At 40.3% G+C, this 21983-nt stretch overlaps 1 protein-coding gene across 1 annotated transcript; it reads right to left on the reverse strand.

The window, feature by feature from the left end:
• Nucleotides 1–536: 536 nt before the first annotated feature.
• On the reverse strand, nucleotides 537–14298 carry CCT8 (chaperonin containing TCP1 subunit 8). Its single transcript, XM_003410317.4, has 15 exons — nucleotides 14165–14298; nucleotides 10866–10956; nucleotides 10251–10330; nucleotides 8662–8811; nucleotides 8025–8205; nucleotides 7866–7927; nucleotides 7092–7229; nucleotides 6055–6233; nucleotides 5211–5277; nucleotides 5040–5127; nucleotides 4835–4950; nucleotides 4281–4352; nucleotides 4039–4203; nucleotides 3592–3711; nucleotides 537–751 (listed from the first exon to the last, which is right to left on the reverse strand). Exons 1-15 carry the CDS (start codon nucleotides 14222–14224, stop codon nucleotides 674–676), a joined length of 1647 nt encoding a protein of 548 aa, XP_003410365.1. The 5' UTR covers nucleotides 14225–14298; the 3' UTR covers nucleotides 537–673.
• Nucleotides 14299–21983: the final 7685 nt, after the last annotated feature.

Below are 21983 nucleotides of genomic sequence, written 5' to 3' on the forward strand. Positions count from 1 at the left end.
TCAGCCATATTTACCTCCAAAATTCCTTCCGAAGAATATCAAAAACATAAAATTTCAAACGGTGTTATTCAGGAATCTTACATAAACTGTTTACAATTGTTTTTGCTTTTTCAACAATCCTTACTGATCTAAAGGAAAAATGGGCCCTACTTTATGAAACTTGACTTACTTAATTTTACACATCAGGAAATGTATTTTCAGTTCTATGACGAGGATCTCGTTTGTTACCTTCCTGATAATCCATCAACTTTCCATTAACCCCAGCTGCTCCGAGACTGTCTGTACTGAGTCTACCATTCAGCAGCTCACTCACTGATGCTACCGTTAACAAGTCCCGTAAGAGCATTAGTATTTCTGGAGTGAGAAAACTCTGGAAATCTAGCCCAGGGATCAGCAAACTTTTTACATAAAGGGTCAGTTAAACACTTCATCCCATGCTCTCAAGCTCTCCCTAGATCATTCAACATTTACATGAAACAGACATTTAAGATGTTTTCATTTAAGATCCAGTAACAGCGGTCATCAGACGATGAGGCTTTGATAGTAATAACACATTTATTGTATCATCCAGCTGAGAATATAAACACAAAGCACTTCTTAATTTAAGGAGAATAAGAAAACCTTGGGCAATTCCTAGACTACTACGAACATAACCACCTACAATAAAGTTAAGCTATTCATTTTGGTCATCATCCCAGTCCTTCTTCCCACTTGGAGGCTTGGGCCCACCAGCTGGTTTTGCCATGATGATCTATACAACAAAACAAACACAAAAAGTACGGTTTCATAAACTCAGCCTTTAAAAGGAAGAGAAAGAGCACACTTAAAATATCTTATTAGCCTGACTGAAGATGAAGCAATCATTTTGCTAATCTATCATGTGCCACACACGAAACCCCGCAGCACAAAGTTTGTTAGATTCCTTATCAGAAATTAACCTGCAAACTTCGAGCACCACTGAGCTTCCCGCCTTCCTGGACAACAAAGCAACAAAACCCATGTCAGCAAAGCGCGTTCTAAGACACGCGCTCAGTAGCTCGGTTAAGTTGAATGTGACGATGTTGGCAGGCACTGTGACTTCTGAAAGTCCGTTTGGCACCTGACTTGCTATTTATATATGAGGTACATCTTGCCAAGCATCTTTATCCCAATTTCCTTGTGGTTTAGGAGCTTTAGGTCCACCCGCCAGTTTTGCCATTATAATTTAAAGCAGGTGATACATAAATACATATATGTATTAGGTTCAACACTGACATTTCCTATTACCTGCAAGTAAGGACCATTCAAGTGGCAGGAAGTGTTCACAAACAAAAGTCCAAGTTTCTAGTTCTTTGGTAACTTAAGTTTATTTCATCAGTGCTAAGCCAGCATTTTCCAACTATATAATCACCAAGCATTTGCAAAAGATTGTCTTTTTTTTTTTTAAGTTGTGGTAAAAAAAAAAAAAAAATAGCTTTAGGCTCAAATAAATTTGGTACAAGCTAAATTAAACAAAACTGCCTTTCCTCATAGAACCTCTCTGAACCTCATCATCCACACGCTAAATCTCCAAATTGGGATTATAATATTCACTGCTTCCCAAATTCCATGTGACATCAATGGGCCTGGCTTGTGTTTCAAGGAACATAAACTGTAAAAAGCACCTTTACTACCATCTTCAGTATTCTCTACTCCTTTTTAGAAGCTCCTGTAATTAAGTAGCAATTAACAACATACCTAGAATTCCAAACCTGACATTCTTGGAATAACATTTTACTGAGAATAAATTCAGGATGAATCAAAGACAGTAAATATAATTTTAGAACATAAATATATCTTGACTTCAAAAGACTAGAAGAGCAGTCCTCAAACTTGAGTGGGTCTCATAATCATCTGGAGGGCGTACTGAAATAGATGGCTAGGCCTCCCTCAACAGCATCTAATTCCATGGGTTTGAGAATTTTTTAACAAGTTCTTAGGTAAGAGTGATGCTGATGATTTGAGGACACTGAGAGCCAGTGAAACAAACATTTAAAAAAAGATTAAACTGCCCAATGCTTGAAGTCTGGTTTGCAAATCTCCAGAATGTATCTACTGCACAAAATTAGGTACAGCCGGTTTTTAAAGTAATAAAGTTCATTATGGTACTAAAGCTGGTTAATAAAGTCAGATGGCTTCTTCAGATACCTTCTGTGTGTATAGTGCAAAGGCCACAGGTACGTATCAGCAACTTCCCCTTTCTATAAAACAGGTTTGCCATTAAACCAAAATTCAGATGGGCCTTTGTGACCAAGGATTATGCTTACTGCCTTGCTTGGATAACGGATATTCAAAAAGCTCCCCAGTTAAGGAACTTTCACTACCAGAATTTCTGCTTACTGCAAGCTTCAGTCTATTTAGCTTCTCTTGTTGCCTTCTCTTTTTGGTTCCCCACTCTATTCTTAGCCATATTTACTTGTATAACATTTCTTTAGGCTTTTATTAATAGCTCCAAAAACATTTCTCCACTGAAAACTTTCTACGCTTTAATTACAAAACATCTTTTCTGAGAAAATGGTTTAAATTATTCAGCGTTACTCTACCACCACCTCTAGTTAGAGACATCAGCGATAGAGAACTCCCTAATAATAAATGATAGATACGCATCCAGCTTCTGCTCATTTCCAATGTAGAAACTACTCTGGTTCCGTTTTGGTCATTTCTGGTTATGAAAAAGTTCTTCCTTATCCCGAGCTAAAATTTGCTATAATTACCACTGATGTGATTATGCCCAGAATTAAGTCTAACATCCTTTCCAGTAATGTCCACCTAGGGCTTGCTTCTCCCAAGACTGAATAATTTGGCATAATTTTTGCTCAACGATTTTGTACCATGCTTCTAGCAATTATAATTTTCTAATAGGAAGTACTTAAAATAATTCACGGTTTAATCGTTACTTCGAGAATTTTGTGGAGAAATGCCATCTCATTAAGTTTACTGACAAACACCTTCTGGAAGATAATTAGGAATTCTAGTTCACCTCCACATACAGAACAGTCTCATGGTCCCCTCTGCCATGTTTGCTCCAAAACAAAAAAAAAGGGGGGTAGACATGCTGATAGGAGCACTTCTAAGATAACTTGAGTACTTCAAGCCATAGTGTCACAGCAGAAAAACTGTAAACGCCACGGTCCTGCCCACAAATAACCAGAGGCTTCGATTCCTCTAGCTAGTAGTCTGCAATGTCTGCTTCAGGGCTTTACGATCCTCACATATGCCCTGTATTATACTTTCCCTTGATTACCTATGGAAATAGTTCTAAGGCTAACAGAAAAGTTGGAAAACTATGGATCTAGATCAGATTTGTTCTACCCATTCCAATTTAAAGATATCAAAAGGTTTCCTTCACTGGAAAAACCTTCATTTTAAATTAGTTAAAATACATTCAATACATTTAAAGCTATAATTCCAATAGAAAAAAAAAAATTTATGGCACTTTAACGAACCTAAGATGTAATGGTAAGGAATACTCCTTTAAATGGAATTAGAGCTATGCTATGTTCTCGTTTCATGGAAATAGAAATCCCCTGAAAATCAGCATCTTTATGGATTGCAACTCCGCCTGTCACTCACCTGATCGACTCTCAGTACGGTGATGGCGGCATTGGTCGCTAGCTTGATGGCCCAGTATTTCCCCAGGTAGGTATCCAGAACACCAGCTTCCAACATGTCCTTCACAGCAGGGACTTCAGCCTGTCAACACAAAACAACCTTCATTTTCCACCTCAAGTGCTTTTATGTGAAAATGCTTATGCTCGACAAAAACGCATGGCTCCTTCAACAGTACCAGAAAAGTAACCCATTAGGAGTAACTAACACACTACCCCCAAAACAGAAAGAGAACTGGATTTTCTTACCAGATAACTATGTAAGCACTAATTGTTAAGGAAATCATTTACTTACAAATCAACACGACTTCTCACTAAATGTCCTTTTAGTTAAAGCCTACTGCCTCTATTTTTAGGCTGTACACTCACAAAATAAAACAACTCAAGTTTGTAGTTTTTTTCTCCCCCATACCTCAATATCTAATCCAACATTTTTATTTCCTTCTTGATGTACTGCATAAAGTTTAGAGATGACTTCATTGGCCTTAACACCAGAATTTTCTGCCAGTGCCCGGGGAATAGCTTCAAATGCCTCAGCAAACTTCTTAATAGCGTACTGTTCAAGTCCAGGACAAGTCTAAATCAAAAATGTGTTTATTATTATATTTTATTCAAGCAATGATAAAAAATTGATTAATTCAGAGAAAACTGTACCTCTCCATATGATGTGATCTGTTTGGCCAACTCAATTTCTGTAGCTCCACCTCCAGGTACAAGACGTTTGTCCTGTAATAAAGAGCAACACACCCAGAATCACCAAGAGGCAGGTTGTTCATTTTTCCAGCTTCCATTACTCTACCAGACTACATGTGTTTAATCAGGCATTGTTACTTGTTGTCATTACAAACTTTGTAAGGGTTGAGCCATCTGGGCAAATTCCCTTACTGTGCAGTGTTTGATACAAGGAAAGGGAGGCCAGGGAAAAATGTGAATGGCACAGATATGGCGCTAATCACAGTGTGGCAGCAAGTGAAGGTACATGGTAATAAACTACACCTGAGACAGTTTAAGAAACAAATAGCCTACCTTTGCAACATATCTCCCTTTTGTGTAGTCATTCTGGAAAGCTATCATACTCATCAGCAGTGGGCACAAAAATCCTGCTTTACACGGGCTGTTTATTGTGATGATCTCACAGTGTTCAGGAGTCTGCCAATACGTTTTTAAGGTCTTATAAATTACTAAGGAAAATAACTGCTAATACTGACCCTCGTGAGAACTTTAAAAGTATTCACACCATCATCAACTGCCCTTTCTATGTCATCCATGAGATTGTCGGTAGAGCCTCGGAGTACTATGGTGGAAATGGCACCATCTTCCTTTTCTGTCAATAAATTAAATATATTTGGGGATTAAGTAAAAGAAAATAAACATCTCACATTTATATAAACAGATTTTACTATTACTACATACCATGCTTAAAGACAACCACCTGTGTGTCTCCAACTTCTGAGAGATAAACACTGTCACAATGGCCCAACTCTTCAGGGACAGGTGGAGTCTGGAAGAGAAAAAAAGACCATTGTAAAAAAAAAATAATCCAAGTATGTTCAACCACCTTTTAATGTTTTTCAAGATACATACCAATCTAGGAAGAGCTATAGCACCAACTGTTTTACATAGTCTTCTGAGATCCCATTTTGAGTTCAGTCTTTAAAAAAATAAAACAAAACAAAAAAACAGAATTCAATAGACGTTTTAATTCCACTAGATAAAGTAAAATGCAGAAGTCACACAGGAAACTGCACTGGCCCAAATCATATCTCTTGACCCCGTATGTTCCAGCCCAGAACACGACGTTGGATTGCACTGTGCGCCAAGGGAGAAAGGCCGACTCCTGTACCTGGGAGTGGGCCTGGCCTGCCAGCATCGCCACATCTTAAGGCTGCGTCATATGCTTTTAATGTTGTTTTTCTAGAACTGGGAGAACTGGAGTCACCTTAGGAGAAGCCCTTGTAGAACTCAAGAGTATACAGAAAACGTTTGCTTCACTTGCAAAATCACGTCTGTGGAGGTGATTTACTCTGCACATTGGAGTGGGTGCTGCGGATGGTGGCAGAGGCAGGAATGGGTAGACAAGTCGTTCAGAATGCCCATAAATGTGTTTACGGACTGAAGTGTGTTCCTGACCCCACTCAATTGAGCACAAAACCTTCATCCGGTCTCTGTAACAAGTTATTTCTTTTGCTTGGAAAGCTTTCCCTCTCCCTAAGTGGCACCCATCTGTTGATCGATCTTCGGCTCTCAGCTTAAATGTCAGCTCCCTCAGAGCTGTTTCCTCTTCCCCTGCACCAGGTTAAACCCCTTTGCTATTTGATCTGACAGCTTACTTTTCCTTTCCTAAAAGTCCTCCCAGTTGGTTGAATTGTTGAACCACCACCAAATAACAATTTATAATACAGGTTAACAGAGCACAGCTTCTTCGTACCTCACCAACATGATATTGTATTTGTTTGCATAATGAAGAGCCATGTCTGCCACTTTGCCACCTGTTACAATGACATTTGCACCGGTATCAGCAATAGCTTTGACTTGTGCGTCCATGAGATTTTCTTCTCCTTTACTAAAATTCATCAGTTCTTCAGCAGTCTTTATCAGTACTGTTCCCTGGCAAAACAAGCATGCACGCACTCACTTTAAACTATTTCAGTACTCTGGTGTTCAAGTCACAGGTAACATTTTACTAAGGAAATAATTTAAAAAACAGAAAATGTGAAGATAAAAATGAATTTTGATGCAAAATACAAAATCTACATGAAATCAATAGAAGCTCAGCTTGCTACTAGACTTTCACCCTCAGAACCAGATGCACTGTGGTGGGAAAGCTGGGGAAGGACTGTTAGGTTAGATATGTTGGACAGGTCTCTAGGTGTTCTCTCTTTTGACAAAGGGCAATTCATGTCATCAAAACAACAATTATTATTCTCAAACTTTTAAAATATGTGGACTAAATGCCAAACACCTCCTCTTTCATCAAAAGAATTTTAAGCCAACAACTTGCATCTCAAGAGTTCTAGGAAGAAGACAAGCAACCTATAACCATAAACTTCAAATTTTTTAATATAAATTTTAGAAGACTTGTCAATTTCAAATTCCCTCAACAAAACTCTGTTTCAGACTGTCTGGAGCATCTTTCTAAGTAACGCTTTTCCTGAAGAGCACAGTACAGGCACTCCCATTGTCTCCAGGGAGAGAATGCACAGGCTCTACTTAAAGTCAAGGTCTGTACGTTAGTATATAAACAATATTGCCACTGTAGTTTTTCTAGTATTTTTGTGAACTTAGAAATTCAAAAACTATATACTGGATTTTAAAAAGATACGACCCAGCAGTTCTCAGTAATTATGCAGTAGTCACTGGAAAAGAGCAAATTCTACCTCACAACTTCAGAATCATGCAACATTAATCTGAAAAAGACAATCTCAAATTCTGATGTTGAATTTTAAGGTTTTGAAGTCTACGTACCTTAGTTTCTGTTATCATGCCATCAAAAGGACACGAGTACACTGCTATTTTTGCATCTTTGACAGATGTTACATCACCTTCGGTTTCCTTCTTAAAAACCATGCCATGTAACACTGATGAGGAATAGACACCAGAGCCCTACAGAGGGGAACACCGACATCATGGAACAGCGAGTTCACAGAAATGATATTGGGGCTAAGCTGTTGACTTGGTACATACCAAAAGCAGCCTTTTCTAAAAGACCACACTAAGGCAGTGACTCTGGGGGGAAAGCACAGCACTTACACTCTGCTTGAGGCAGCAGCCACCAACTATATTAACAATCAGAATGCCAACGTGCAAATATTACACTTGTCTATTTTACTGTATCAAGCACGTACTCTTATCAAAAACATACTCTTAACGCAACACTAACATCACATCCAAGTGTGAGTTTTATCATAAAGCAACAGGACAACCTTCATTCCATTCAAAATTGCCTAAGTCATGAATACAAAAGAAATTGTTTTGTTTATGCACCGTTTTAACCTGAAAGCTGTCACAGAAAAATGCTGACTTCACAATGTTATGATGTCAATACCCTTTTCCAATTTAAAAGGCAGTGGTATCATCACCTGGAAATACCAAAACGCTGTAAGCTGATGCACCTTTCCAAAGGCAGTAAGTCCTAAGTGTCCAAAACATGAGCTAACACTTAGGGTATATAACACAGACATTCTCTTTTCCAAAGAATAAGGACTTATCTAGGTAACGTTACACATTTTCTCAACTTACCAGAATTTTACAAACTCTGATGTTATCAACATTGAAATGGCCGGAATCAGGAAAAATAGACACTGTTAAGAAAATGAGACATATTAGAAAGGATGTGGGAACAAGAGAGAAAACAGACATTTTTATGTGAGCCCTTGGCGTTTACTGATACTGACTTACCACATGCCTGAGCAATAAGTTTGGCCAGAAACCCTTCATTCCCATACTGTTTACTCATGACGGAGGTGCGCAGGAGAGATGAGACTTCATCAACATCTCGAAGGCTTTTTGCAGAACAACATACCAAATCAGGAAGAATCTCATGGGCTTTTCTACAGCCTATTTCATAACCTTCTATGACCTGAAACGTTAAGGAACCAAAACATAGACAGAGGAACTACTCTTCAAGAGAAACGGGTATTTTCATTATAAAACAATGAAGCATGTCCCCCTCCCCCGCCCCTCCCCAAACACATATGGTAGAATCTAGTAGGGAAGTGTGTAGGCCCTGGTGACAGCTCCAATTTGAGCCCTAACTCCACCACCTCCTAGCTACAAGATCTGGGGTGAGGTTTTTTTTTTTAAGCTTCCGTCTCACTCTCCTCATGTAATATAAAACAGGGTTTATTTTGATAGGCCTCACTCATAGCAGTCTTGTGAGGATAAAATAATAAATGTCAAGTATGTGTACTACAATGCCTTGCAAGAATAAACTCAATCAATATTAACTATTACTATGATAATAATTTTTATTTAAATTTAAAGCAGTAGGTACATGTAAGCAAAAATTAAATAGAAGTTATACAGAAACACTCACCTCTGAAACGGAAAGGCCAATTCTCAGAAGCTCTTCAGCTAATTCCAGAAGAGCGCCGGCAAACACCAGAACAAAGTTCGTGCCATCTCCAACCTCCTGCTCTTGCATGTGAGAGGCCATTACAATCATTTTTGCAGCAGGATGTTGTACCTGGTGGAAAAGGTTTCAATTTAAATACCAAATTGAAACATTTTATCCTTAAAGCTGTACAAAACTGTTCATGTCCATTTCTTCTAAATGAAGACTATTTTCTTGGGGGCCATGTAACTCCACTTGATCCCACTGCTATACATTACTTACAGTGTGATCACAAGAAAAAAAAGCAGTTCTCTCTGGGCCTACCCACAGAAATGCATCACTGTGAACGAATCTAACTTCCTAGTGCACCTCTTTTGATGTCAGTCACCTTTCTGTGAGGTTCAGCACATCACTACATGTTCATTAAATTAAAAAAACAAAATAACTTCAACCACTAAATCTAGGCATTTTTTTAAAAAAGGCTTTGGGAGAGCGAAGACAGGCACCACCTTCCTTCATCATGAGTCTCAACTTTGTGTGCATGTTCTTGTTGTAAGGGGCATCACTCATAATTTAAAAAAAAAAAAAGGAAATTTAAAATTTTATCAAAAGACAAACACCTAAAAAGTCAATACCATGGTTCTTAATATGCAGACAGTATTCCCATTCTGCATCACTGTGTACATCATCAACATTCACTAAGTCCCCTCATGGAGATTCTGTTAACGTTTGTTCAGTATCTTTAAGGATATGTTGCTATTTAAGAGATTAAAGAAATGTTAATGTATCTACAGAGTTTCATTTAGAATACAGGATTAACTTCTCGTAGTTTAATGGCTAAGCTTACAAAAAACTCTGAGATTGAACATGTAATCCTTCAATTACAGACGAGCTAAAAAAGGAACGGCTGTGTGTGTGTGTTATGGTGCCAGAACTTCTTGCTAACACTGATGGTAGTATCCATTCTACAGACTCTGTAACATCAAAACTGAAGCTCAGGAAAGCAGAATTTCATCAACCGTTTTATTTTCACAAAGTCAAACAAATGGTTTGATGTTAAAAATCGCTATTTTAAGGTCCAGCTATTCTACATTACAGGGTAATTCATGTCAGTGTCAATCTATAATACATGATAACAGAATCAATTAGGTCTGATTATTAACATATATACTTTTACCACAAGCAATCCCTTCATAAATAACAAGATATTCTCAGTGCCCATAAACCTAAACAGAACTCTTTATAACTAAGAAAATCTGGAGACACATATAATTTGTAAAAAACTGGCTATACAATAAAACCTGTGAAAGCCAGACCTGTGTAAGGCAGAAACCTGTCAGAGAAAGAAAACTCAAATATTTTCCACTGAAACAGGCGATTTCAGAAAAGTGGTAAGACCACACCCTGTCAAAGGCAGAAAAACACTGAGAGGCCTGGAAAAACAAGGCAGTCCCAGCTCTCACAAGTTGCACTGTAGTCCATAACCTAATCCAAAATAAGACTTCTTCCTTCTGTGTGGAAATATAGTGTTTGACGTTACCAAAACATTTCTTAGCTCTTTTTAAACTTACTTCCAACTCTCTCAAAATAGTTGCTGCATCATTTGTTACAAACAACTTCTCCAGGTGGTTGATAACCATTTTATTCATTCCTCAAAAGGTAAAAAAAAAAAAAATTATTATTCAATTCCTTCCCCAAATACCCAGGAAAACCTAGTCAAGAACTATAAAATGAATTCACACTGTAAAACTGTGGGAATAACAAATCTTAGCACATTTCTACTGACTTCGCATTTTTAAAAAAACAAGTACCTTCTTTCAACAATACTGCAAAGTCCTGGAGAGCAGAACTGCACCTCATAATACTTTATCTTTCATTTGAAACAGGCCTGGCATGAAGAAAGTGCTCAATACACAGAAATTACATTAATGCCTAACAGACCAACAATATCTACTTAAAAGTGTATTTATTCTATAAAAATATAGATCTATATAAATTCAGTTGGTGGTAGCAGCCAAGAGGGAGAGGACTTTCTTCTTTATAGCATAATATCACTTTAGTTAGAAGAAATGTTGAGTTTATCACAATGAACAATAGCCATTATCTCAATGATGAAAATGCTGTAATTTTTCTATGCTCTCAATGGGATAAAAAGTCATTTTTGATTCCAATGCATTCAGAATTACCATTTGGTCCATATGCTGTACGGGTGGTCTGGGCAAGCTCCTTGCAAGCCTGAATGTTCCTGTAGACAGCCTCCTCCAACCCTGAAAAATGCTGTAAAACACTTCACATTACACAAGACAGTGACATGCAAGAATTTTCAAAGCAATGGATGTCTCTGCATATTTTGCTTATAATACAGCTTAGGAATTTGGCACACGGGGTTCAGAGTATGACTGGCTGGCTACAAATCTTAATCTGGTTAACTGACTACATGACCTTGGGCAATTTACCTGAGATTTTTCACTTATAAAATGAGGGTAGTAGTATCTACTTCACAGGACTGCTGAGACAATCAGACCTATATCAGTAAAGCACAGTGCTGGGTATTCATAAACGACCATAAACTTGCTCACTAGTTGAAAGCATGACATTTTTAGGGACCACCGATATGCACTTACTCATCAAAACATAATATCTACATATGTTTTTAAGGTAGTGAAAAGGCAGTGTGGGGAAGAGTACAAGATCGATCACAAAACATGTTTCAGGAAGAACACCTTTTCAGAGTTTATCTGTATTTTCTAACCACAGGTTGAAATGTGGTATGGACATTTTTCTTACTCTATTAAGAGCCTAGGCTTTATGGCCAGTGGGAATTCCCACTCATAAAGTAAATGAAGCTAAATACCTGCCTCCAAATACTTAGGCGCTAGAGCGCACAGGCTTCTGAATGGTCTTGTAATTACAATTCTAAAGCACGCATACTGAAAAACTGGTGAAATGGTGGGAATACTAAAATTCTGAAATTTTACACTGGACTTTTTCAGAGCTAGAATTAATTTGGGGCCTCAGATAGGCTTTATGAGCTTCCTGCAGACCTGAGCATTTTTCTAGAGCCGCACTGTCCTAAACAGTAGCCGTTAGTCACACACAGCTATTTAGGATAAATTCAGTTCCTCAGTAGTACTTGTCACAGTGCAAGTGCTCAGTGATCACATCTGGATAGTGGCTATCGTAGTGGCACAGATATAGAACATTTTCATCGTCGCAGGAAGTTCTGGACTGTGTTGTTCTAGACATTAAGGCATAGCTTAAAAAATATTCATAGAAGGAGCTGTGATTCAGAAAAGCTTAACAACCACTCTTTCAGAAGTTTCTCCAGTGAAAAGAGCGGGACTCCTACAGCAGCAGTCAGACTGACCCCCAGGCTTCCTCTCTTGCTCTTTTCCCTCACCCTCATCCTGGGAAACAAGTTTTTTTTTTGTTTGTTTTAAATCATAAATCAGACCCCATCACTCCCGTATTTAAGACCCTTCTATGGCTTCCCATCACTCTGAGAATAAAACCTAAATCTCTCTTTAGGGCTACAAGGTCCAACAAGACCTCACCCCTGCATACCAAAACCTGTTGCTACTGAGTTGACTGGGACTCATAGCGACCTAGTCTTTTCTGGATATTCTGGTATATTTAGTTTTCCAGGTGAACTTATTCTTTTGTCAGATACCTCCCCAAACCCTGTTGCTTCTTGAAGTTCTTAAAAGTCCTATTTTTGAAAGTTGAATTGACAGACCCTGTAGGACAGAGTAGAACTGCCCCATAGGGTTTCTAGGGCTGTAAATCTTTACAGAAGAAGACTGCCACATCCTTCTCCCACAGGGTGACTGGTGGGTTCAAGCTGCTAACCATTTGGTTAGCAGCGAGCACTTAACCACTCTGCCACCTGGGCTTCTTGCCCTGGCCTACAGCTCCTCTACATACATCTATCATTTGTGTCTACCCTTGGTAAGCTTCAGTCCCATCATCCTTCTTACTGCTCTTTTAACAGGTCAAATTAATTCCATCCTCAGGGTCTTTCTACTTCAACACTCTCCCATCTGATCTTGGCTGGTCCATCCTGTCAACTCAGAACTAAGCTAAACATTCTTCCCCAAACATCTCATTTGTTTTATTTGCCCCTGACCCTTCTTTTTTTAGGGAGGCAGTTTTTTTGTTTGTTTGTTTAATTTCTGTCATTCTCAACTACAGTACTATTTGTTTTCTTCAGGCAACTATTTAAAATGTTGTTGTTTACTTGATTATTTCTTCCCCGAAAGAAAATAAAGTTTAAGAGAGCTAAGATTTCTTTCATTGCAGGCCCTCAAGTCCCTATTTGTTGAATGATTATCTCACATACAGCGGTCTGCAGAAAACTACTAGCATCTGAATGACATTTAAATAAGGTTTTGTGATACAGAACAATTTTCCAAACCTGTATTAATGAAAAGTGCTCATCCTGATTTTTTACGGAAGCAGCCACTGCCCATTTCAGCGAACTTGTTTCCCCAACGTTTACATTATACACTGACATTACTACACCCAAGTTATCCTCAAAGCACATCCTGCAAGTAGTAAAAACCTAGCTTTCTAAAACTGTTAGTGCCCCTTTACGTCCCATAAAACCTTAAATTCAACCTCACTGATCTGTATTTCCTTAATTAGGCAAAGAAAATGTGGGAAACGAGTATCAGAACACCATTATTCCAACGTTCAAGACCTGACCATAAGCCAAGATAATTTTATTTGGGTCAGAGTGTCAGTTATCTTGCGGGTTACACGGGTAAGTCACATGGTTAGAACTCAAAGGTACCGTCTTCTGGTCCCATCTCCTCAACTGAAAGACGAGGAATTCAAGACTCAGAGGGACAAGTTCTACACCAAACGAGCTCACAGCAGTTGGGGCCAGACCCCACTTGGATTGCATGTAATGTCTGTCCTACTCTAACACCTGCTTCTACAAGCGAAAAGCGACAGAGGGGAGCCCTCCGTTCTCCTGTGGAAAGAGTCAGCCAAGAACTGGTCCTTGTTCTACGCTCTCCTCGTTGCGTCTCCCTCCCCTTGCTCTTTCCCATCGTATAACCTCGAACACTACGCCAAGAGCTGTGCGTGAACCGGCTTCGCGGACCCAAAGCAGTTCTCACCCTCACAATATCCTGTAAAAGTGGAGAGCCAAATTAGCCCCATTTTACGCATAGAGAAAACGTGCACCAGGACCTCTGCGCTCGCCCAGCCAAGAAGTGAACGCAAATGCCGGCCTCGACCCTCATCTGCCGCCCCTGCCCCTCCGCCCACCTGCCTTTCCCCGGGCCGGGGAGGGACTGAAATGCCCGCGGACCGATGGGCTGAGTCCTACTGAGCACTCCTCCCTTTCTGGAATCTTCTCCAGCCCCGCGCGCGGCGCCGGGGGAGCGTGTCCGGCCCGTTACTAGACCCTTCTCCTTCGCTAAGGTCGCCGCAGCCCCACGCTGACTCCCCCACCTGACCCTCTTCCTCCATCTCTTACTTTCGCTCCTTCCTTGAGCATCTGGGCAAAGCCCGGGGCCTTGGGGACGTGAAGCGCCATGCTCGGTCTGCACAGAGCCGCTCACGCGCTCACTCGGCTGCTCCCGGAGGAAGCGAGGGGCGCGCACAGCCTTCTGGGAGTGCTACGAGCCGCGGCCTCAAGCTCTCAGTCGCTCCAGTTGGGCACGCCTCCTCTCTCCTGCGTAGTCCTCAGCCGACAGCATCGCGAGAGCGAGGGCAGCTCCCGCAGCCAGAATCGAGCAGACGATCTTCGATCAAGTCGATCAATCGGGCGGGTGGCAGGCCGCGCCTTCCGGTCAACGCATGCGCAAGAAGCCTAGGCCGTTTGAATCCGAGCTCGTCGTGCTGTTAGGGTCGGCGGGAACGTTTGGTTTTCGTTGGTTCTGACTTGGGAACGCCCCCCTCCCAGGCTTAATTTCCCAGACCCAGCCACCAACATCAGGGCAGGTGTGCCTCTTCTTTCCAAGGCAGAGCACCTGTTTGTATATATATATATGCATGTACGTATATATAACATAATTGAGCGTCGGCTCTGTGCTGGGCATTGCAGGACGTGCTGGGGACGTGAAGGTGAAGATTAAATTCGTTAATGAACGTAGCATTGTATCAATGACTCATATATTCCACGCTCTGTTATTTGCTTTACGCACAGTATCTTAGTTAACGGCCAGTCTTAACAAGTTAACTATTTTCTCCATTTAATAGAAGGGGAAACTGAAGTTCACACATGGCAAATGATTTCCCTGAGACCACAAAGCTAGTAAATGTTAAAGCCAAGATTCCTACCCAGATGAAAAAAAAAAACCCAAAATGCATGTTCTCAACCACTATCTATATTCCCGTTTTCTACTTCTCCCTGCAAAAATAAATCCCTTTTGTTGTCGTTGTTAGTTGCCCTCGAGTTGGCTCTGACTCATGGTGACCACCTGTACAACAAACTGAAACGCTGCCTGGTCCTGCACCATCTTTAGGATGGTTGATATGTTTGAGTCCATTGCTAGGGGCCACCGTGCATTTTAAGAGTCTTCGAGCTGGCAAAAACATGCTGGACTGCTAACCCAGCTGGTCCGATGGAGAAAAGACCTGGCAATCTGCTCCTGTTAAAATTACAGCCAAAAATACCCTATGGGGCAGTTCTAGTCTGTCACAGTTCTACTAGGAATCGAAACTGATTCCATGACACAGCAACCAACCGAGGGAGTTCATTTTCTAGCATTATATTGGACAATAATCTGTTGTGATCCATAGTATTTTCATTGGTTAAGTTTTAGATCATCGGGCCTTTCTTCCTAGACTGTCTTAGTCTGGAAGCTTTGCTGAAACCTATTCACCATGGGTGACCCTGCTGGTATTTGAAATACTGGTGCCAATAACTTCATAAAACCTAGAACTGCCCCATAGAGTTTCCAAGGAGCGCCTGGAGGATTTGAACTGCTGACCCTTTGGTTAGCAGCCGTAGCACTTAACCACTACGCCACCAGGGTTTCTGCTATAACTTCATAAAAAAAAAAAAAAAAACTTCATAGCAACATGCAAATCCACCACAGTATGATGAACCGACAGACAGATGTTGGAAATCCCTTTTACACTCCTAACCAGTTGCCATGCAGGCAACTCCAACTCATGGCCAGCCCATGAGTGTCACAGTAGAACTGTGCTCCACAGGGTTTTCAATGGCTGACTTTTTGGAAGTAGTTCGCTGGGTTTTTCCTCCAAGGTGCCTCTAGGTGAACTCAAATTTCCAACCTTTCAGTTAGCAGCAGAGCACGTTAACCATTTGCACTACCCAGGGACTTTTACTCTCCTAGAATCCTTTAAAACCTGATCTCTGAATCATCCCACATCATCTGATTTAAAAAGATTGAATAAGGGAGAGAATCCTTTAAAACCTGATCTCTGAATCTTCCCACATCATCTGATTTAAAAAGATTGAATAAGTGAGAGCTATTTTTTTTTTTTTAATGTTTAGGAAGTAGTGAGGGTTTATGGTGAAATTTGGCACTGATTATAATTATTATAATTGATAGCACTAAACTGTGTACTGAATGTTGAATTGACAAATGTGTTATTTTTTTACAACAATAAACAAAGACTGAATGATAATAGAGTTGCCAGGTGATGGTCACTTTTACGTGGCCTTTCTTGTCATGGTCTTGTAACTCCCACCCAAATGATTGGGTTGGACTTTGCAAATAAAGGAATTGTGGCCCACCAAGGGGATTGGTCAGTTTTGCCATCCTTCCGGGCTTAAAAAGAGCCATTCCAGGAGAGAGAGGAGAGGATCTTACTACCACCTAGGAAGAAGAGCCAGAAGCAGAGCGTGCCCACTGGACCCGGGATCCCTGAGCTGGGAAGCTCCTGGAACCAGGAAACCAAGAGAGAGGGCTGTAACATTGAAGTCAGGGAGAAGTGATGGCAGAGAAAGGGAGGCAGCAGAGCCGAGAGACTGGCGTTGAAGACAGTGGAATAGTAAAGTCATGCTAATGTGGATAATAAGCTGTGTGGTTTTGAATGGTTTCAGTTGTCACTCCTAACACTTTTTTATGGTGACAAAGAGGATTGTTTCCAGGTGATTTGAATTTCCTGTGAGCTGAGCATCAGGGTTGATGTTACGTTCCAGATGTTGTTCTTGTTGTTAGGTGCCATCAAGTCAGTTCCCACTCATAGCGACCTTATGTACAACAGAACGAAACACTGCCTGGTCCTTCACCATCCTTACAATCATTGTTATGCTTGAACCCATTGTTGCAGCTGCTCTGTCAATCCATCTCGTTGAGGGTCTTCCTCTTTTCTGCTGACACTGTGCTTTGCCAAGCATGATGTCCTTCTCCAGGGACTGATCCCTCCTGACAACATGTCCAAAGCATGTAAGACGCAGTCTTGCCATCCTTGCTTCTAAGGAGCATTCTGGTTGTACTTCTTCTAAGACAGATTTGTTTGTTCTTTTGGCAGTCCGTGGTATGTTCAGTATTCTTTGCCAACACCACAATTCAAAGGTGTCGATTCTTCTTTGGCCTTCCTTATTCATTGTTCAGCTTTCACATGCATATGAGGCAATTGAAAGCATCATGGCTTGGGTCAGGCGCACCTTAGTCTTCAAGGTGACATCTTTGTTCTTTGACACTTTAAAAAGGTCCTTTGCAGCAGATTTGCCCAGTGCAATGCACCTTTTGATTTCTTGACTGCTGCTTCCATGGGTGTTGATTGTGGATCCAAGTAAAATGAAATCCTTGAGAACTTCAATCTTTTCTCCTTTTATCATGATGTTGCTCATTGGTCCAGTTGCAAAGATTTTGGGGTGTGTTTTCTTTATGTTGATGTGCAATCCATACTGAAGGCTATGGTCTTAAATCTTCATCAGTAAGTGCCTCAAGTCCTCTTCACTTTCAGCAAGCAAGGTTGTGTCATCTGTATAAAGTAGGTTATTAATGAGTCTTCTAACCCTGATGCCCGGTTCTTCATATAGTCCAGCTTCTTGGACTATCTGCTCAGCATACAGATTGAATAGGTATGGTGAAAGGATATAACCCTGACGTATACCTTTCCGGACTTAAAACCACTCAGTATCCCCTTGTTCTGTCTGAACAACTGCCTCTTGATCTATATACAGGTTCCTCATGACCACAATTAAGTGTTCCAGAATTCCCATTCATTGCAAAGTTATCCATAATTTGTTATGATCCATGCAGTCGAATGCCTTTGCATAGTCGATAAAACACGGGTAGATATCCTTCTGGTATCCTCTCTTTCAGCCAGGATTTGTGTTACTTCAGCAATGATATCCCTGGTTCCACTTCCTCTTCTGAATCCAGCCTGAATTTCTGGCAGTTCCCTGTCGATCTACTGCTGCAGCTGCTTTTGAATGATCTTCATCAAAATTTTGCTTGTGTGTGATATTAATGATATTGTTCAATAATTCCTGCATTCGGTTGGATCACCTTCTTTGGAACAGGCGTAAATATGAATCTCTTCCAGTCAGTTGGCCAGGTAGCTGTCTTCCAAATTTCTTGTTATAGATGAGTGAGCACTTCCAGTGCTGCATCCGTTTGTTGAAACATCTCAGTCGATATTCTGTCGGTTCCTGGTGTTTTGTTTTTCACCGATGCCTTCAGAGCAGCTTGGACTTCTTCCTTCAGTACCATTGGTTCCTGATCATATGCCACCTCTTGAAATGGTTGAACCTCGACAAATTCTTTTTGGTATAATGACTGTGTATTCCTTCCATCTTCTTTGATGCTTCCTGTGTCGTTTAACATTTTCTCCATGGAATCCTTCACTATTGCAACTCAAGGCTTAAAGTTTTTCTTCGGTTCTTTCAGCTTGAGAAGCGCCGAGCGTGTTTTTCCCTTTTGGTTTTCTATTTCTAGCTCTTTGCACATGTCATTGTAATAGTTTTTCTTCTCCAGCCGCCCTTTGAAATCTTTTGTTCGGTTCCTTTACTTCATCATTTCTTCCTTTTGCTTTAGCTGCTTGACTTCCTAGAGCAAGTTTCGGTCTCCTCTGACATCCATCTTGGTCATTTCTTTCTTTCCTTTCTTTTCAATGACCTCTTGGTTTCTTCATGTATGATGTCCTTGATGTCATTCCACAACTCGTCTGGTGTTTGGTCATTAGTGTTCAATGGGTCAAATCTATTCTTAAGATGGTCTATAAATTCAGATAGGATATACCCAAGGTCATACTTTGGCTCTCATGGACTTGCTCTGATTTTCTTCAGTTTCAACTTGAACTTGCGTATAAGCAATTGATGGTCTGTTCCACAGTTGGCCCCGGCCTTGTTCTGACTGATACTGAGCTTTTCCATCGTCTCTTTCCACAGATGTAGTCGATTTGATTCCTGTGTATTCCATCTGGTGAGGTCCGTGTGTATAATTGCTGTTCATGTTGGTGAAAAAAGGTATTTGCAATGAAGAAGTCATTGGTCTTGCAAAATTCTATCATTCGATCTCTGGCACTGTTTCTCTCACTAAGGCTGTATTTTCCAACTACCAATCCTTCTTCTTTGCTTCCAACTTTCTCATTCCAATCCCCAGTAATTATCAACGCATCTTGATTGCATGTTTGATCAATTTCAGACTGCAGCAGCTGATAAAAATCTTCAGTCTCTTCATCTTTGGCCTTAGTGGTTGATTCATAAATATGAATAATAGTCGTATTAACTGGTCTTCCTTGTAGGCGTATGGATATTATCCTATCACTGACAGCATTGTACTTCAGGATAGATCTTGAAATGTTCTTTTTGACGATGAATGCAAAACCATTCCTCTTCAAGTTGTCATTCCCAGCATGGTAGACTATATGATTGTCCAATTCAAAATGGCCAGTACCAGTCCATTTCAGCTCACTAATGCCTAGGATGTCAATGTTCATGCATTCCATTTCATTTTTGACTATTTCCAATTTTCCTAGATTCGTACTTCATACATTCCACATTCCAATTATTAAGGAATGTTTGCAGCTGTTTCTTTTCATTTTGAGTCGTGCCACGTCAGCAAATGAAGGTCCTGAAAGCTTTACTCCATCCACGTCATTAAGGTCAACTCTACTTTGAGGAGGCAGCTCTTCCCCTGTCATCTTTTGAGTGCCTTCCAACATGGTGACCTCATCTTCTGGCACTACATCAGACATTGTTCCGCTGCTATTCATAAGGTTTTCATTGGCTAATTCTTCTTAGAAGTAGACTGCCGGATCCTTCTTCCTAGTCCGTCTTAGCCTGGAAGCTCAGCTGAAACCTGTCCTCCATGGGTGACCCTACTGGTATCTGAATACTGGTGGCATAGCTTCCAGTGTCACAGCAACACGCAAGCCCCCACAGTACGACAAACTGACAGACACATGAGAGATGGTCCACATCATCTTCTGAATCTGGCTTGAATTTCTGACAGTTCTGTGTTAAGGTATTGCTGTAGCCACTTTTGAACAACTGTTGACTGGTAATATTTGCATTGAAAAAATTCAGGTTAAAAATTAGTATGGTAATTCTTTGTGTTGTAGAGTTTTTGTGTCTTACTTTCCCATTTATTTATATTTTGAAGTGAATCCAGAAGTTTCTTGAGGGTACAATATTGGTTCTTTTTGAAGGTACTTTCTGTAGACATCATGTGTGCATTTGCCTTGCTTAGTTCCTTGATTTTCTCTGCCTTACTCCACTATAGAGAATATCTGCACCCTGGCTTCTAGTTTGAGCTATAACTTTTTACCATCCTATATCCAACCCTTATGAAAAGCCTAATTGCAAAAATCAGTTGAGGGAAATCCCTTGAATGGCATGCAGTACATTCTCATTTATAGAATAAGACTTGCCCTTGGGTCAAGACAGATGATCAAAGTTTTAGTTCTTTGGAGAAGTGAATTTGTTAAATTGCACTCTGGTGTCATGCCATCGTCTTATAATACAGGATATGAAAAGGACCAGCCAAATGTAGAGGACAGTTGTGTCTATTCTAGACCTGCTTAGCAGTAGATGTCAATCATTTCATTTTTACATGACTCACTGGGAAAATTGATCTAATCATTCAACCAGTATGGTTTTATTTTATGGTCTTTATGAATCTTAGAATCTTTTTGCTCCTCTCTTCACTTTAACTGCTGGAAACTTTGAGCCCAATGTGTAGTGCTCCTCTACCAAAATGTAGGGAGCAATGATAAAACATTTCTGCATAACTGTTCTTACCACTTGGCTTTATTACTTTCCTGCTTGTTCTTTCTTTTTTGCAAAGATTGTATCAAATTTTTTTAAATTCCCTATTGATTTTTTTAAACAATGTTTTATTGAGTTTTTGTTGAATGTTTACACAGCAGGTTAGGTTCCCATTTGAAAATTTCCACACAAATTGTTCAGTGACATTAGTTACACTTATCACAATCTGTCAACATTATCTTTTTTTCTGAACAATTTCTACGCGTACAATTCAGTGACACTGATTACATTCCTCAAGTTGTGCAACTGTTCCCACCCTCCTTTTCGAAGCTGTTCCTCCCTCATTAACATAAACTCGCTGCCCCCCTAAGGTTCCTATCTAATCCTCCAAGTTGCTGTTGTCCATTTGATCCCACAGAGTTAGTTCTTAGAAAGCATAACGCTCAAGGAAGACTTTTTCTTACTAGATAAGCTAAACTTTTGGCTGGTTTTAAGAAGACTTCAGGGATATTTTTGGTTTGAGGTTTAAAGATTATCTCAGGGCAATAGTTTCAGAGGTTCATCCACCCTCCATGGCTTCAGGAAGTCTGGAGTCCATGAGAATTTGAAATTCTATCCTGCATATTCCCCCCTTTTATGAGAATTCTTCTATGGAATCTTTGAGCAAAATGTTCAGTAATGATAGTCAAGTGCCGCCCTGTTCTTCTGGTCTAATGGCAAACGAGGCTGTTGTTCATGGAGGCAGTTAGCCACACATTCCCTATCCTCCTCCTATTCCTGACTGCACTTCTTCCTCTGTTGAGCCAGTTGAATAGAGACCAATTTTTGTTCCTTGAATGGCTGCTTGTAAGGTTTTAAGACCTCAGGCACTATGCAACAAACTAGGAGGTAGAACAGAAGCACTAACCATATTATTAGGCCAACTAACTGGAATGTCCCATGAAACCACCCTAAGCTGCCAAACTAAGGAATGAAATCCCATGAGGTATTTGGTTGTACATAAGCAGCCTCAGTAGCTACTCTTCTTTTTCTTTTTGTTGTTGTAAGCATATCTATCACACAACTTTTGCCAATTAAACGTTTTACAGGTGTGCAACTTATTGATAGCAATTATAATAATCGGCTGTGCAATCATACCCTTAATCAATGCAATTTTTCC

Source organism: Loxodonta africana, chromosome 20 (assembly GCF_030014295.1).
Source record: "Loxodonta africana isolate mLoxAfr1 chromosome 20, mLoxAfr1.hap2, whole genome shotgun sequence".
Classification (NCBI taxonomy): domain Eukaryota; kingdom Metazoa; phylum Chordata; class Mammalia; order Proboscidea; family Elephantidae; genus Loxodonta; species Loxodonta africana.

Bases quoted from the DNA above. Each gene is read 5' to 3' on its own strand.
- CCT8 (XM_003410317.4), bottom strand. From the start codon at position 14,224: ATGGCGCTTCACGTCCCCAAGGCCCCGGGCTTTGCCCAGATGCTCAAG. The intron at 10,957-14,164 runs GTAAGAGATGGA...AGTGTTTTACAG, and splicing joins TGCTCAAGGAAGGAGCGAAA to CATTTTTCAGGGTTGGAGGA. The intron at 752-3,591 runs GTGAGTGACAGG...TTTGTTGTATAG, and splicing joins CCGTACTGAGAGTCGATCAG to ATCATCATGGCAAAACCAGC.